The 17115-nt window shown below is 40.7% G+C and overlaps 1 protein-coding gene across 2 annotated transcripts in view; it reads right to left on the bottom strand.

Moving 5' to 3' along the window:
• Nucleotides 1-17115, bottom strand: part of klhdc8a (kelch domain containing 8A) — a 72077-nt gene that overhangs the window by 12477 nt on the left and 42485 nt on the right. The window contains exon 5 of one of the 2 annotated variants that reach the window (XM_039748493.1): nucleotides 16660-16761. In XM_039748493.1, coding sequence (XP_039604427.1) covers nucleotides 16660-16761 — 102 coding nt within the window. Of the gene's footprint in view, nucleotides 1-16641; nucleotides 16762-17115 lie in introns of both variants that reach the window. The other variant, XM_039748494.1, reaches the window with a different exon arrangement.

The following is a 17115-nucleotide window of genomic DNA, read 5'->3' on the forward strand; positions in this document are numbered from 1 at the left end:
AATTAATAAAACTGAATACTCTGCAGCTGTTAAAGCAAGCATCATCACCACTATAGGAAGTGAGCTGGCTTGTTCTGCTCTGCTGCACAGAAGTGCATATGTGTCATGAAAAGCATCTGCTGTGTATGATGTCAGTCAAAAGTACGAAGTGACATGGCTTTTGTTTGTAGGCTGTGTAACCCTGAGCAATGTGATTAGTCTATTTAAGATATCCATCCATCCATTATCCAACCCGCTATATCCTAACTACAGGGTCACGGGGATCTGCTGGAGCCAATCCCAGCCAACACAGAGTGCAAGGCAGGAAACAAACCCTGGGCAGGGCGCCAGCCCGCCACAGTATTTAAGATATTAATATCCTAAGTAATAGAATTCTACATGAATAATTGGATACTCCATAGTATCGAATGAAGATTTCAGTGTTTGGCCAACAATGGAGTACTAATGGGACCCCCTTATTTGCAAGAAGAATTTTCTGCACTGCTTAAAAATTAGGAAAATTTATTGATGCATGTTTACAGTATAGGCTTGAGAAACATTGTACTACCTCCATCATCAAGAAGGTAATGGCAATACAAATATTGCATGACAGGCTCTCTGGGACAGAAATTAAATGGCTTTCATGTTTTACATAAATCTGTGCATCAGTACCAATAGGGTGTGGCATATGATATCATCTCCATAATGGGATAAAGTCGGCACTGGCACTCCTAGGATATCACATAAATCTTTGAAAGTCTGTACAAAAACGTCAACATCGTTCTTTCCCATTTTCTAGCTGATCATATTCTAATACAAGGTCCGCAGCAAAATTGGATCACAGATCAAGAAAGAAATGTTGTGCTGCTGTATGATAGGAGCAGAAGAAGAAATGTTGCCATGTGAATTAAGTTATTTGGTTGCAAATATAATGCTTCTGTTTATAATAAGTTAATATACTACATACTTAGGGCCGGTGCCAACATTAAGGCGAATTAGGCTTCCGCCTAGGGCGCTGATCATAAGGGGGGAAAAACTACCAAACAGTTGTTTGACTCACAAATAAACTTGGCCTAGGGCGCAAAATAACCTAGTACTTGGCACGACATATAGTTATTGGTTTAGAGTTAATTTGTGTCTATCTATTATATAAAAAAATCTTGGGTTGAGACATGATCATCTCGGAGACACACTTTGAAATCCCACAAGACTTCTTGCACATCACGCCCTACTTACAAACAATTTCTCGGAGACACTCTAATGTCCCGCAAGACAAGGAAGTGAGACAAAAGGACAGCTGCTGTACAGGCTTTTAAATGATCGACACGCAGCGCAAACTGCAGATCACGCAGCTCGGTAGCAGCAAGCAGCAAGCCAGCAGCTGATCCGTCTGCATCTCCTTAGTGTGTGTTCAGCGCCCCCCTTCACAACGCGAGTGGCAGAGATGCGAAGTGGCTATCGTGAAGCGCTCCCCCGGGTGTGGGGGTTGTGAGGTGGGCGAGTGAAGTGAGTAGGGGGCACAGCCCCCTAGTTTTTTAAATAATTATAATAAATGAAATAGCATATCAGCACAATCTGCACACTTCCAACCAGGTATGACACGTCTTTGAAGAGCCTGTGATTGTTAAAATCACTCAGTAAGATCTTCACACTCTGGGTAACAGTGTCACCATGACACCTCCTTGGAAACTGTATTAAAAACAGAACTTAACACCGCTGCAGTTTTGCATCAAGGAAAATGAAAAAAAATGTAATTTATGTTGTCAGGAGCAACAGAGGCTTCCTCTAAATGCTGCAAAACACACATGCAAGCAACGTTTAGTAGTTGGGAGCTACAATATTGCATGGGTTTATGAATAGATCCACATTTCTAAGGCAACGACGTTCCATTAATTTTTGAAGACACAGTGCAGTAAAATCAAACAAATTGATCCAATGATGAAAAGCAGGGTCAGCGCCAGAACAAGATTAGTAAGGGGATGACAGTACAAATAAAGTCCACAGTATTTTTGATTTATAACAAATATGCCAGAGAGTGCATAGACAACAGAGACGAGAACAAACAGAGCTTCATCCTGCACAATTCAGTGCCTCAGTTTCAAACTGCAGAGCGGCTGTGTCGATTAAACATAAGCAAAGTGCACATAAAGGAACAACACACAGTACTGTGCAGCTAATAATCATAGAATAAAACAGAGATTAAATAAATGAAAACAAAAAATTGTTTAACCTTCTACTTTATGCTTCTACAATGACACCATTAATACACTGTATACCATTGTGAAGAAAAGGTTCAAATAAACTTACAAATGCTACAGGAATCCGGTAAGAGGTGAATTAAAAATATTCTAAACTTTTATTACATGGTGGCACAGTGGTAGCGCTGCTGCCTCGCAGTTAGGAGACCTGGGTTCGCTTCCCGGGTCCACCCTGCCTGGAGTTTGCATGTTCTCCCCGTGTCTGCATGGGTTTCCGTCGGGTGCTCCGGTTTCTTCCCACAGTCCAAAGACTTGCAGGTCAGGTGCATTGGCGATCCTAAATTGTCCCTAGTGTGTGCTTGATGTGTAGGTGTGTGTGCCTTGTGGTGGGCTGGTGCCCTGCCCGGGGTTTATTTCCTGCCTTGCACCCTGTGTTGGCTGGGATTGGCCCCGTGACCCTGTTGTTAGATTATAGCGGGTTGGATAATGGATGGATGGATGGATAAACAATTATTAATTCCTATCCAAATTCACTTAACAAGAAGATGTGGTCTACAACAAATAAAAAAATAATAAAATCAGATCTGTTAATAATTAATGTTAGTAATACAATTTTGATTTTTAGTTGAAACTCCTCTAGATGGCAATCTACATATAGAATTACCAGCAATTTAAAATAGTCTATAAATATGAAATATATAACTCACTTACAGATCAGTCTTTAAATATACTTTGACGGACAGCCGGGTCCCATGCCCGGCCGGGACGCCTCTGCTGAAAACGTCCCGGGGGAGCCACCATGGACAGTGCAATGCCTCCCCCGGGGTGCCTGGGGGCAGCCTCCCTGGCCGTGGGTCCTTCCTCAGAGTCCACCACAGCCCGGTTGGGAGATGGGGTGGCCGCTAGGGGGTGCTGCGGAGAGCCAGCCACCACATTGGACGACTTACCAGCCCCACCTGGAGGTGCAATTAAGACCAGCTGGTCAGGCACCCGGAGCACTTCCGGGTGGGCTATAAAGCGGGCCAACTTCGCTTCATTCTTGGCCAGAATCCGGAGGTAGAGGACGAGCTTGCCTGGGAGGAGTGGTGGTGCCAGAAAGGGTTGATTATAGTTTGTGTGTTGTGCTTTGGGATTGTGTATTGCCTGTGGGTCACGGGGAAGACGTGTGCCCACGGGTGAAGAAAAACAATAAAGCCTGTGTGTTTTGTACACGTGCCTCTGCATGGTCTGTGCCGGGTCGGGCGCTATATAGTGCTTTTTACAATACGAACAAATATAATTTAATAAAACTAAATACACTGAAAATAATCCTAGCAGTAAACAATATACGTGCAACTTCAAGGAGGAGCTGGCTGCAGACCTCCAGCAGCAGACCCTACTCTGTGGCTGTTATCGGAGAGAGTAACTGTTTGAAAGTACTGCGTTGACAGCGCTGAGTACCATTGGATTCTCACACTTTATTCCACTCATTTAGGCCACTCACAATCTTTAAAATACTCACTTGCTGTTGTTGTACAGGTTGGAATTCTTATGTGACTTTGGCAGGGCTGACATTTTTGTAAGTGTCCTGATGTGGAATGGCAGCTCATATTGTCCGTGACTCATCCCAAGACTGATGCTACTTGTCAGCAGTGTTACTGTACTTTTATTCTTCTGTACTCTGCAAATTTTTAAACTCTATGGATTCAAGTAGACAAGTGTACTCCATATATATATATTAGGAAATATAACAAATTATGCTTACTTTATTCAAACACACACACACTTCCATATTTACAGTAAGCAGAACAAAACTTTGCTCTGCTTCTGAAGTGATACTAAACTACCGTAAGTAGAACAAGCTGACTACAAAGTAAAACACGATACAGTTAAAAGAAAAGCTTGATATTTTTCAAGTCAAAGTTATTTCTTCACAATCATGGTACATATAACAGTTTGCCACATAAAACTGCATTCTAAACTGAAGCATTTTTAATAATTTTTAAAAATACATTGTCTGTTCTTGCAACTTACAATAGGGCTTAAAGTAACCCAGGCTAAAACATATGACCATTTTTAAGGCAAGAATGTTACTGGATGTTAATCCTTTTTTGAGAACCCTGGCCACCCAAAAATGTAAACACGTGTATATAAATTAAATTAAAAGCAAACAAGTGATTCTTCCAAATAAAGGAATAACTAAATACCAAAATGGAGCAGAATTAATAAATCAAAGTAAAAAGCACAAGACGGAAAAGGTACTCGGATTCAGAGAAAATGCAAAAATAAATTTTAGAGAATTACAAGAAGGGTGAAAAGAATAGCAAAGCTAGAGTGAACAGCAGGCTAACTAGCACCATTTCATTGAATGAGTAGCAAACACATTTTTATAACTGTCAGGTGCTGTATCTTGACCTAATTTCAGCATCTGAGGCAATTACCTAATCAGGTTTCACACTACAGAGTTTACTTACATAATAAGATACACTGAACAATACAAAACAAGAAATGAAACCAATTAATCACAATTAAACTAAAACAGAACATTAAGGATGAAAAAGCAAGGCAAACAGTTGAACACAACATCTATCACTACAAAAGATGAAGATGCTCTGCTTTTTAACATCAGCACATATTCACTAGAGATCAAATTAATATTTCTCTTGGTTCTTATGTTAAACACAGAATTATTATACAAAGAAAATGTCTTGCAGTATGTGTTGATACTTAGGATGGGGTCTAACTCTGTTTCTAAATGTTATGAACCAGGAGTTCCAAAGCACATAAATCTCATAAAGTTAAAAAAACACTTCCTGGCTAGATTCCCTACTGGCAGGTGCCCCTTCTAATCTTATATCACAGCTCCTGCTTATTCAAAACTCAGCTGCAGGACTCCTTACTCAAACCAGCAGCAGCGAGCACATCACACCCATCCTGCTCCGTCTTCACTGGCTCCCTGTGTCTTACAGAATCGAATATAAACTCCTACTGCTAACCTACAAATCCTTAAATAACCTTGTGCCAAACTACACCAGTGACCTTCTCCATTACTATGTGCCTGTCCGTCCACTAAGGTCCTCTGATTCTGGCAATCTTGTTGTGCCCCACACTAATCTACACTCCATGGGTGACAGGGCCTTCAACTGTATAGCACCCAGACTCTGGAATGGCCTACCGAAATTAATCAGATCAGCTGACTCCATGAATTCTTTTATAAAACAACTCAAAACTCATCTGTTCAGGAAGGCTTTTAGCTCTACTTGACTTTATTACCCTTCTCTCAGTTTACCTCTCTGTCAAGATGCTCATGTAACCTGTGTGTGTGTGTGCTAGACCATCAATTGTGTTGTCTGTTAGGCTTTATCTCTGAATTCACTGTCATAATCTTCTGTATTTATTTATCTGGTTTAGTACAATGCTATATACTGTATACCCTGCCGTTCTTTCTTATTATTATTATTATTATTATTCTTCAATGGGCAAACACAAAAACATCATAAAAATCAAAAAAGTTTCATTTTTCACAAAAAAAAATTGATCTGTAATACTGTGAAGCACTGAAGAGCAAAATGGCAAAATGGGGTCTCCTAAAAAATACAAGGCAAACAAAGTCCAAAAACAGAATCCCAAGGTGAAGACAAAAACAACAGAGCAGAAAGTCAAATTAATCCAATAAATCACATAAGCACTAGGAACAGCAAAAACACAGAACTCATCAAAACTCCCTAGCATATTTGTAATGAACCACTAAGGAACTATGGAAGACCCTTTAGGTTTTTAAGGTGGAGAGCAGTTCCTGGCAGTGACTGACAGGTCCCCCCACCTTTTGGGGGACTACCCACAAAACGCATGGAACAAAACCCAAGCAACTTACATACAGAAACACAATTACAAACAAAGAATAATGACAAATTATCAACTAAAGTAACATATGACTTAAATGAAAGAATCAAACACGAGCAAAACTGACCTAAAACATGAATTTGAAACCCCGCCCTGGCTGAAACATAACACAAAGGGCCAAGATATTATTGCAGAATCTTCTAGAATTTGTTTCATAAATCTGAATCTACACAGTCAGACATGAGCACCTGCATAAAATAAATTATCTCCTGAAGAGCAAACTAAACCCACTGCTCTAACAAAACAGATCATTTAGTGTGGACTTCTCCCTTGTAATCTTTATCATTGCTGTTGCTGTCCATGTAATGCAATGTTGTGATGTAAATTCCCTTTTCCTATATAAAATAATAGTATTTAACTCAAAGAGTTTGACTAAAAACTGTGCAAAATACAATTAGGGGCCAGAAATAAGTTAATCAGTGTTAGGATTATTGGCAACATTTTTCTGACTTTGTTCCTGGCTTTCTGTTTGGTTTTTGTTTTCTGGTATTCGGATCCCTACCTGCCATTTTGTAAATTTTGTGTGGCCTCATTTCTTTTTTTTTTTTGTGATCAAATGTTTATTAGGTGGCATGGTGGCACAGTGGTAGCGCTGCTGCCTCGCAGTTAGGAGACCCGGGTTCGCTTCCTGGGTCCTCCCTGCGTGGAGTTTGCATGTTCTCCCCGTGTCTATGTGGGTTTCCTCCAGTTTGCTCCCACAGATCAAAGACATGCAGGTTAGGTGCATTGGTGGTCCTAAATTGTCCCTAGTGTGTGTGTGTGTGTGTGTGCCCTGTGGTGGGCAGGCGCCCTGCCCAGTGTTTGTTTCCTGCCTTGCACCCTGTATTGGCTGGGATCGGCTCCAGCAGACCCCCGTGACCCTGTAGTTAGGATATAGCTGGATGGATGAAAAGTTTATTAAAAACAAAAAACAAATAAAACATAAACAATAATCAGCAATTGTACTTAAAAACGAGGATTGCATATTAAGATAAAATAACCCATGTATCATTACTCAGTCCTTTACAGAAATGATTAAGAACAATAGATAATGATGCCAGGCCAAGCCAATGAGAGAAGCTCTATCAACACAATAACAGGCCCCAAGGCAAAGACATTAAGGCATAAGTGAGTGATGCTGACTGCAAGCCATCCAGTATCAGACCAAGCACACTACAGAATGCCATTTAGCAAAGTCACGACCAGAAGAGTCATTAATCAAGAGAGTGTGAGATGAACAAGACTGAAAAAAGAGGATTTCCAGTATGAGAAAGAAAGAAAGAAATAGAAAGAGAATCCTGAGATTTCAAGTGAGAGGTTACGGCATTCTTCACAGCGATTGTATAGAAGTGTATAAATGAATTCAAGTGAGAGAAAGAGTAGAGGGTAACAGTAAAATAAGTACTCGAGGCAGAACTCTTAGAAATAAAGGTGCCAGAGTGGTTTTTTGGAGCGATATCAGGTATAGGGGAACCAATTTTCCTTAAGAAACATCCAAAAAGAACTTTTATTTATTTATATCAGTAACAGGCTCCATACAGTAAAAGAGCGATAAATAAATAGTAACAGACTTGTGAAATACCAGTTGGTTATGATTTTCAAAGGACTCTTGCTGCATACAATAGCACAGGCCAAGTTCAGGTTTCCTTAATCTGTTAGTGTTCTGATAAGGTAGCTTACCATACATTGAAGATTTCAGGTTTCTTGTAAATATTAGGAAGTTTTTCAAAACACAAAGAATCAACATGTGCAAACTCTAATTAGATTTAAATGGATCTTTCTAAACCCACTTAAATGAAAGTGTGGTTCTACGTGTAACCACACTACCCAGAAAAGAATGATAAAATGTCATAAAGAAGTATTATTTTTAAGAGTGTAGAGAGGTAGAATAATAGAAAGTTAATTATGGAAGACCAAAAACAATGCACTGGGGGAAAACCCAGAACATTTGTAAAAAAAAAAAAAAAGTGCTTAGGGTATTTGTAACACAGCAGTGGCCAGAAGGGTCCTCAGCCAATTGTAAGGCTTAACGAAAAATACAGATGATAAACCTAAATTAGATATACTGGTGATTGGGCGTTTTCAAGGAAGCAGTGACATTCTTAAAAACGGATTCCCATGAGATAAGAGGTGTAGAAGACAGGTTGTGCTGACAAACTGAGTGAATACTTTAGGATTTAGTATAATGCCTTGTTCAAAAGTGAATATATGATTGCTACTAATTTTGAGGAAGGAAACAGAGAGCTGCAGAAATTAAAAAGAGAGTAAGAAGGAAGAGGAGAAGATAGCGGAACACAACAAGCCTTAAGAGCAGACCTAAGCTACAAAGACAGGACAAAGAAGGAAGAAAGAATTGCAAATTCTGACCTTAGAGAGCCCAAAGTTACTAAAAACTGTCACGCACGTGTGAGTAGGAGGACGTTGTATGGAACAAGCTTAGGTAATTCCATGCCAGGCCAGGGGGTGGCGGGGTGCACGAAACCTTCTACTGTTATTTGTACTGCGGCACGCGGCTCTGGGTGGTACCCAGCCGGGACACCCAGGAGGACCAGGGGAGGGCTTGAGCCTCCTCCAGACCACGAGGGGGCGACCACCCTGGTTGTGTTGGGGGTCATGGGTAGATGGCTTAGAAGCCCAACCCTGTTGGGGCCCATGGTCACCACCAGGGGGCGCCCCAATGTCTTGGGAGCCCTGGACCTCAGCACTTTCGCCACACCAGGAAGTACTGGGGGGAAGAGGATCAGGGACATCCGGAGGGTTTCCAGCTACACAGCTGGTGCTTCCGCCACACGGGGGTGTGTCGGGAAAGGCTGATCAGGAAGCACCTGGAGCCCATCCATGCATAAAAGGGGCCACCTCCCTCCATTTGATGGCGAGAGTCGGGTGGAAGTGGACGGAACTCGGAGGAGAGGAGTGGAGATGGTCTGAAGACGGAAAAGGCATTGTGTTGGCCAGGACTTGAAGGGGTGATTGGTGCTGCGGCACTGGGTTGTGCACTGTAATTAGGATTGTAAATAAACGTGTGTGGAGAAAGATCATGTCTACCTGTCTGTGTCCAGGCTGTACCCCACACTACAGACCAGCCATGGGAAAACCTGTCTGACTCAAGACTGAAGACGACACTTCTGTTTCCGGTGGCTAGGATGATGTCACGTCCGGTTTTGGGCCCTAGGATGACGTCACTTCCAGTTCCGGTGCCTAGGATGACATCAGAAGAAGGCCACTTCCGGTTCCCATATATCACTTCTGGTTTTTATGACTTAAAACCACCAATGAGGTTGCTACCAATTCAAAATAATTATTGTATTATTTTGAACATGAATCCAAATGCTTTTCAACTTTACACCATGTACACAATACATATAAAATGAAGGAACCTGATCTGGCAGCCCAAGATCGTAATTTTATGCCTGCGAAAGGAAGTATTGGTATAGCAGTATTGGATTCAGTGCTAAGCCAAGATGTGGGATTAACTTGGGAAGACAGCCTCCTCCAAAATGAACGTAAAACAAGTGTCCCATAATAAAGTCTTGAATCGAAGTTGAATGCTTAACGGCCAATATTTTTTCCATAAAAACCCAGAAACCAAGTGTCTGCCATCTGACCACAATTTAGTAGTAATGAAGGAGAGCGAGGGAGCAGAGCACTAATGAAATGAAAACATTGGACTGTGTTCATTTTAATAATAGCTACTCTTAAGTTGAAGGATAAAGTGACAGGAATCCAAGAAGAAAGATAATTCTTTGATGCTATTAAGTATATGGTGATAGTTTGAAGTTACTGTGTCCTGAATTAAGGGCGAGATATCATTTCCTAAATATTTAATAGATTTCACCATGGGGATAAAAGACAGAAAAGCTTGATTACTACAAAGTGTTATGGTTTGGTTTTGTTTTCAGTTATTTACATTGTGAGAGATGTCCGGCAGTTTATCCCGGCCAACACCCCCACGCCGATAGATGGAGTCCTCCCTGCAACATGGAGGTGCCCCGATTTCCCGCAGGACAGCATGGACAATGGAGTTTAGCTTCACAACCCTGCTGGATACCGTGGGGGCCGCCAGGGGACGCTGCAAGGAGGCATGAGTGTTTCTATTATATCTCAGAAGTACTTCCTAGTCACAGGAAAAAGCAAAGTCATTCCGGGCTGGAGAAAAGGAGAAGATTTCATCTGACCTGGAAGTGCTATGGATTCACATGGACTGAAGGACAGAAGCACTTCCGGGTCATGAACTATATAAAGGACTGTGGGAAACCCAGCAGACTGAGCCGGAGTTGGGAGGGAGTGTGATAGAGCTGCTGGGTGGAGAGGATTTATTGTACTATTGATTATTGTTTGGATTATTGTTACTGTAGTATTATTGAGTATTGTGGTGGTGGAGGTGCTTTGTGCGCATTATTGGAAAAATAAAATCATTTCTGGGACTTTTACCTGGTGTCTGAAAGTGTTGTCTGCGAGTGTGGAGGAGAGACAGCACCCCCTACTGTCACAACATGCATTTTCTCGATTTTCCCCTCCAAGATGTGAGCATAACCTTATTTTTGATTAACAGGCTTTCATGAAAACATTTATTTATAGATATTAAAACACTTGAATGTAACCCCACAATACCATTTTGTTTTCGTAATTAGAACGTTTGCTAGGTTCAGATGACTGGATGTGCTTAGCGCATGGCATCAGAGGACAGTTGGTATAAAGGTCAGAGCAGGGACTTCCCACTTACCCTAGCTTGTGGATAAAACTCTTAAGAAATGTTTTTTTTATTTGTAAGACTTTCTGGTAACTGTTAAAGCCTTATAGAAAAGGCTACCAAGGTTTATAGGGATGACAAGGAAAGAAAACATAACACAAGTAGGAAACTGAAGCTAGAAAAGCATTCTATTTTACAACTAAGTTTAATCACTAATCAAGAAATCGTAGGGAACAGTATCAAGGCAAAAGTCAGGAATTACAAAGTTAGAATAGAAAAGAGAATGTGTACAGTGTTTTGTATTTAGGTATCCGCAAACTACATATTATATTGATTATGTTAATTACAGTGTTTCCAGAGAAGTGCTCTGCAACGTAAATACAGCAACTCAACGTCCATGGTGTCGCCCATAAAAAATACTAATCTGCAACAGAAATGGCACTATTATCTTTGTAAATAATTGAAAACAGTAATAACAAACATCTACACAGATTCATAACAGTTATGACATAAATCTTTGTTTTCTTTTGACTTTAAATTTTGAATGTGCTGCGGCATGACAACAGATTTGTTTTGATTTTTCTAATTAACAGACCTTGCTAGATTGAATCTATGTTTCATCTACTGATCCATTTTTATTAAGATTCACAAATTTACAAAAGGAGTTCAGTTAGGAGATTTGAAGCAATTGATTTTGCAGCCCAGTAAACTCTGAAAGGAATTTAACAGGCTAAGTACATGGCGAAGAATGTCACCTGCATACAAGATATTTTATGAGAGGTGTCATGAGTGGTAATAGAAACTTGTTTTATGATTCATGCATGGCTTTGGGTCTTCCAGATGTGTTCTTGTCAGAGTTTTCAAATTCCTTTTGATAGTGAAGGATTCTGTACTCATTGATACATTGGCCTTTCTTTGCAATTTCTTCTATGGAAAGACAAACATTTTTAAGAGTTATAATGGTCTGTCTGTCTTCCCTTGTTAAAATGCCTTTTCTTGCCATTATGACAGCAATATATAGTGCAATATTATACAAATATTGCTTCAGAGGGTGGAGCGACACAGTTTATTCCAACAATCCTATTAGACAGATGACTTGTAAGTAATCCACAAAAGTTAGGACACCTGTAGGAATTGTTTGCATCAACTTTCAAGGCTTAATTAGCTTACATTGCTACAGAAAAGCGATAAAATGTTAACCTACTACTTGTTCTTTGAAAAAGGCCATTTTTGCATAACTCAGATAATTTCAGTTTTTGGTGACCTGAACATATTTTATTTAACTTCGGGCAGTATGCTGCTTACCTTAGTACCATTTCAGATTATTCACTGCACTTGAACGGCTTAACTTTCAGAACTTTAAGAACTGAGAAAATGGGTGGGCTCTAAAACTTTTGACCTGTAGTACTATATATATATACCGTGTTTCCCCAAAAATAGGACCTACTCTGAAAATAAGCCCTAGCATGATTTTCAGGCTGCTCTGTAATATAAGCCCTAGTCAAGATTGTCAGCTGAAAAGTTAGGCGCCTAAGGCCAGGTTTATACTCCACGCGATGCGACGCGTGTGCCCAAAACATCCATTAAATTTCGAGGACACCCTGCCACAATATCTCTGAAAAGGATGTTTAATGCATATATCCATCAATTCGGGGATGCACCCATTCCAGCAGCATCGGCGCAACACAAAAACAAAATCTCTGGACAGGGCATCAGCTCATCACAAGGTGAACACAAGTGCACACACACAAACACTGGCATCATTGTAGCTTCACCAAATCCCCAAACCTTCATGTCTTTGGATGGATTACTGAGCTCACTGTGGAAACCACCAGGAAAACATGCAGACTACAGGCAGGGATCACAAGGGACGTGACTCCCTGCGAGACAGCAGCGCTACCGCTCTGCCACCATGCCACCCCATATGTGTAACTATTAGCAGTATTTATTATTTAGACAAAGTTAACGATTTATCTGTAAAATGTAAAATACATATTTTTAATGCATTTCATCATGCAAGTGATATCAAGTATAAATCTAAGAATTCTAAATGTGCAGAGAGCTAGAATATTATAAATGTAATGTGTTCTGTGTGGCGATGCTGCTTGCCGCTGCTGTCAACAACTGGGTCGGTTTTAAGATGACGTTTACGACGGTCTGCTTTAATGATAAAGTAAACCACGAGGCTAAAGTGGACATTTCGAGGTTAAAGCCAAAATTTCCGCTTTAATCACAAAATAGACATTTTTATTATGTCCTTATTTTTTTCTCTGTGGCTTAAATACGCCACTGTACATTCTGATGGTATTGTAAAGGTGTAAAAAAAAAGACGGCACAGAAGATGGTATGTGAGAATTTTAAAATGTATCGTATCATTACAATCGGGAATATGCAACACTTGAATATAAAAGCACCATGAAAACATTTCTGTGTCGGCATTTTGCTTCACCACATGGAACCATTCATCAAGCATCGAAGCACGCACCTCGACCATGGAGGAACCTAAAAGCGGCTGGAGTAGCATGAAATTCAGGGTTTGAATGTGAAGAGTTATGACGATATTCCAGAAGAAGATGACGTGACTGTAATTGGATAAATGTATATTGTACATAAATAAATATAATGTATCCTCCGAAAATAAGCCCTAGTGCATCTTTTGGAGCAAAAATGAATATAAGACCCGGCCTTATTTTAGGGGAAACATGATATATACAGTGATCCCTCCTCGATCGCGGGGGTTGTGTTCCAGAACCCCCCGCGAAAGGTGAAAATCTGTGAAGTAAAAACCATACGTTTATATTGTTATTTTTATATTGTCATGCTTGAGTCACAGATTTGCATAGAAGCACAGGAGGTTGTAGAGACAGGGACTTTAAAAAACTGCAAACAAACATTTGTCTCTTTTTCAAAAGTTTAACCTGTGCTCCATGACAAGACAGAGATGACAGTTCCGTCTCACAATTAAAAGAATACAAACATATCTTCCTCTTCAAAGGAGTGTGCGTCAGGAGCAGAGAATGTTAGAGAGAGAGAGGTGCTGTTCGGGCTTTTAAGCATGTGAAGCACAACGCGACAAAGCAGCCGCAAAAGGGAGCAATGTGAAGGTAGTCTTTCAGCATTTTTCAGAGGAGTGTCCGTATCCTCTAGGCCATTGTGCAAACAGCCCCTCCGTCAGGAGCAGAGAATGTTAGAGAGAGAGAGAGAGAGAGAAAAGCAAACAATCAAAAATCAATAGGTGCTGTTCAGGCTTTTAAGTATGTGAAGCACCGCGAGGGAAGCATCTCTTATATCATTGAGGAGTTTTATTTAATACGTAATACATGCTCTGATTGGATAGCTTCTCAGCCATCCGCCAATAGCGTCCCTTGTATGAAATCAACTAGGCAAACCAACTGAGGAAGCATGTACCATAAATTAAAAGACCCATTGTCCTGCAGAAACCAGCAAAAAATCTGTGATATATATTTCGATATGCGATTAGATTAGTCAAAGCGCGATATAGCAAGGGATCACTGTGTATATATATATATATATATATATATATATATATATATATATATATATATATGGACGGGAGACAGTTATATATCGGAAAAGTTCAACACTGTAAAAGAATATTTAGGACATTGATGGATATATATATATATATATATATATATATATATATATATATATATATATATATATATATATATATATATATATATATATATATATACACACCATGCCCCATGAAATGGTCCTTGGGGAGACAGTTATAATATTTCGGATGAAATACTGGGAAAAGTTCAACACTACAACTCTAACAAATTTGTTGTTAATGGATATTAACAATAGGACATTGATGGATATATATATATATATATAACACTGAAATACATAAATACAAAAGCAATTAGATGAAATAAATGAAAACTTAACCTCACTTTACTTTTTAATAACGTCTTTGTTTTTCACAATCGTAGATACCGTCGTTCTCGGCAAACGGTATGCAACAGCCATGTCCCGGATATGCATGCCACCTTCATACTTTTCAACAATCAATTCAAATTTACGTGAAAAAACACAAAATCACATTATGACAATGCGGGTTTGCTGTATGCTCCCATTTGTTGTCGGGGAGCCCTTGAACCCTACACCGTCGGTAATGTGCCTCACTGCTAACCTCATCGGTAACAACAAAGCAAGGGGATGGTGAAAAAGTGCAAAGTGCTTTTATTAAAACAATTAACAAAACAAGGTGTTCAAATTAAAGTGCAGCCTCCAAAGTTCCAATAAATAATCCATAAAATCAGAAGTGAAATGTGGAGGTTAAAAACAATAGAAAAAAGTCTTCTTAAAAACAACGAGGTTAAAATAGAGCAGGAAGCATTCTTTAAAAAAAAAACAAAACAAGAAGAAGCCTGGTGCCTTTTTACTTGGAGGCCCCCCTGCTTCCCAACACGAGAGTCGCCCTAATTGCAGCTGACCTTCATTTTGCCTACTTCAACTACTTCATGCGCGCGCTCTCTCTCTCTCTCACTCTCTTTCTCTCTCGCTTGCTCGCTCGCGTGCAACCTCCTGTCCATTCTCTCTTTTTCCTCCCCTTCTAGCTGACTCCCGTTTCTATTTATCAAGATAAGCAGCCCCAGGAACAATCACGAATGCGGATGGTCTCTCACTTGTGCACTTAGGTGGGAAACGCCCACATCGCGAATCGTCCTGAGAACCTTCAGCCACATAACCACCACGCCCCCTCACCAAGCCGCGAGCGGTGATTATTTATTTTAAAGCTGGCCTTTGACAGGAGCTGTGGACCCACTATACCACACACGTGAAAACTGACAGAGAGTTATAGCGCGGGTTGTTCACTGAATGCTAGCAACTGGCGCACTGACGCGAGTCCTATTCCAAACAAAGGTTGTATACTAAGCAAAATTTTTCGTGTCCAAACAGGACATATACCAAGTTGGACTTATTCCAAAGCAGACGTATACCGAGGTTCCACTGTAAATATATATATATATATATATATATATATATATATAGTGGACGGCGGGTCCCATGCCCGGCTGCGACGACTCTTCAGTATATATTCGGGGGAGCAGCCCTGGACAATGCAATACCTGCCCCCTAGGCCCTGGATGGCCGCCCCCCTGGGTTGGAGCGGTGCCTCAGGCTACCGCAGGGATGCATGGAGGATGGAGTTCTCCATAGCCCTGTTGGATTCCGCAGGTGCTGCCAGGGGGTGCTGCAGCAAGAGCCGCTGGACCCTTCTGGGCGTTAGTTTTGTCACACCCGGAAGTGCAGCCAGGATGTCAGCAATCAAACACCTGGAGCACTTCCGGGTGACCAATAAAAGGGGCCAGTAACCACCACTCAGGGCCAGAGTCGGGTGGAGGAGGACAAGGTTGCCTGGGAGGAGTGGTGGTACCAGAGAGAAGAGTGATTTGCTTTTTGTGTGTTGGTCGTTTGGGACTGTGTTGTGGCTGGGGGACACGGGGAAGATGTGCCCTCCAGCTGAAGAAAAATAAAAAGTTTATTTATTTTACACGTGCCTCCATGTGAATCTGTGTTGGGTCAGGTGCATATATAGCACCTTTGTTACAATATATATATATATATATATACACATATGTATACACAGTATACACGCAACCAGTAGTGGGATTGAAGTTGACAAAAGCCACTACTAAGAGCCAACTTTGAATGAGCCACCAATTCACAACATGCCTACATTCAGTTACACAAGGCAGATTCATAGCTGTCAACTTCTGGCAGTCATTGGGAGCTCTGCACAAACCATTGAGCCGAGGACTTTGAAGTGGTGATGCAGTAGTGCTAACCATGTGCCAGCATTGCAACCAGAACAACTGATGTAGAGCTAATTACATTTTCCAACATGGATAATGCTGAATTTCTGTTAATGGTTACCTTGTTAACAGCTCTTACCAAGACCCCCGGCCACAATGATTCTTCCATTTAGGAAACCTGCTGCAAAATCCGCTCTCTTGGTTTTCATTGACACAGAACGCTCCCCCTTCAACCATAGTCCTACAAAGAGATTAAATATAAAAGAGGAATAAAGAGTAAAGATGGAAAAAAGAAAAGAATAAGCAAGAATGAGAATAACTTATCTAAAAGCCCAAGAATCATGGCAGCTGATTCTAGTTGTCCCATACCAGTGACACTATAAAGTCACAATTATGAGACATTTATGATTGACCCTAATATAAATGACATTCTCCATCCATCTTAATCAAATTCTGCACTGGGGTTAGGTAAAGCCTGTCCTGGCAGTGCTGGGCAAAAGGCAGGAAGCAACACTGGTCAGCATGCCAGGACATTCCATGATTCACTCACTCGCACATGGGGTCAATTTAGTTTCACCAATATACCTAACCTATA

Source organism: Polypterus senegalus, chromosome 3, assembly GCF_016835505.1.
Source record: "Polypterus senegalus isolate Bchr_013 chromosome 3, ASM1683550v1, whole genome shotgun sequence".
Lineage (NCBI taxonomy): Eukaryota > Metazoa > Chordata > Cladistia > Polypteriformes > Polypteridae > Polypterus > Polypterus senegalus.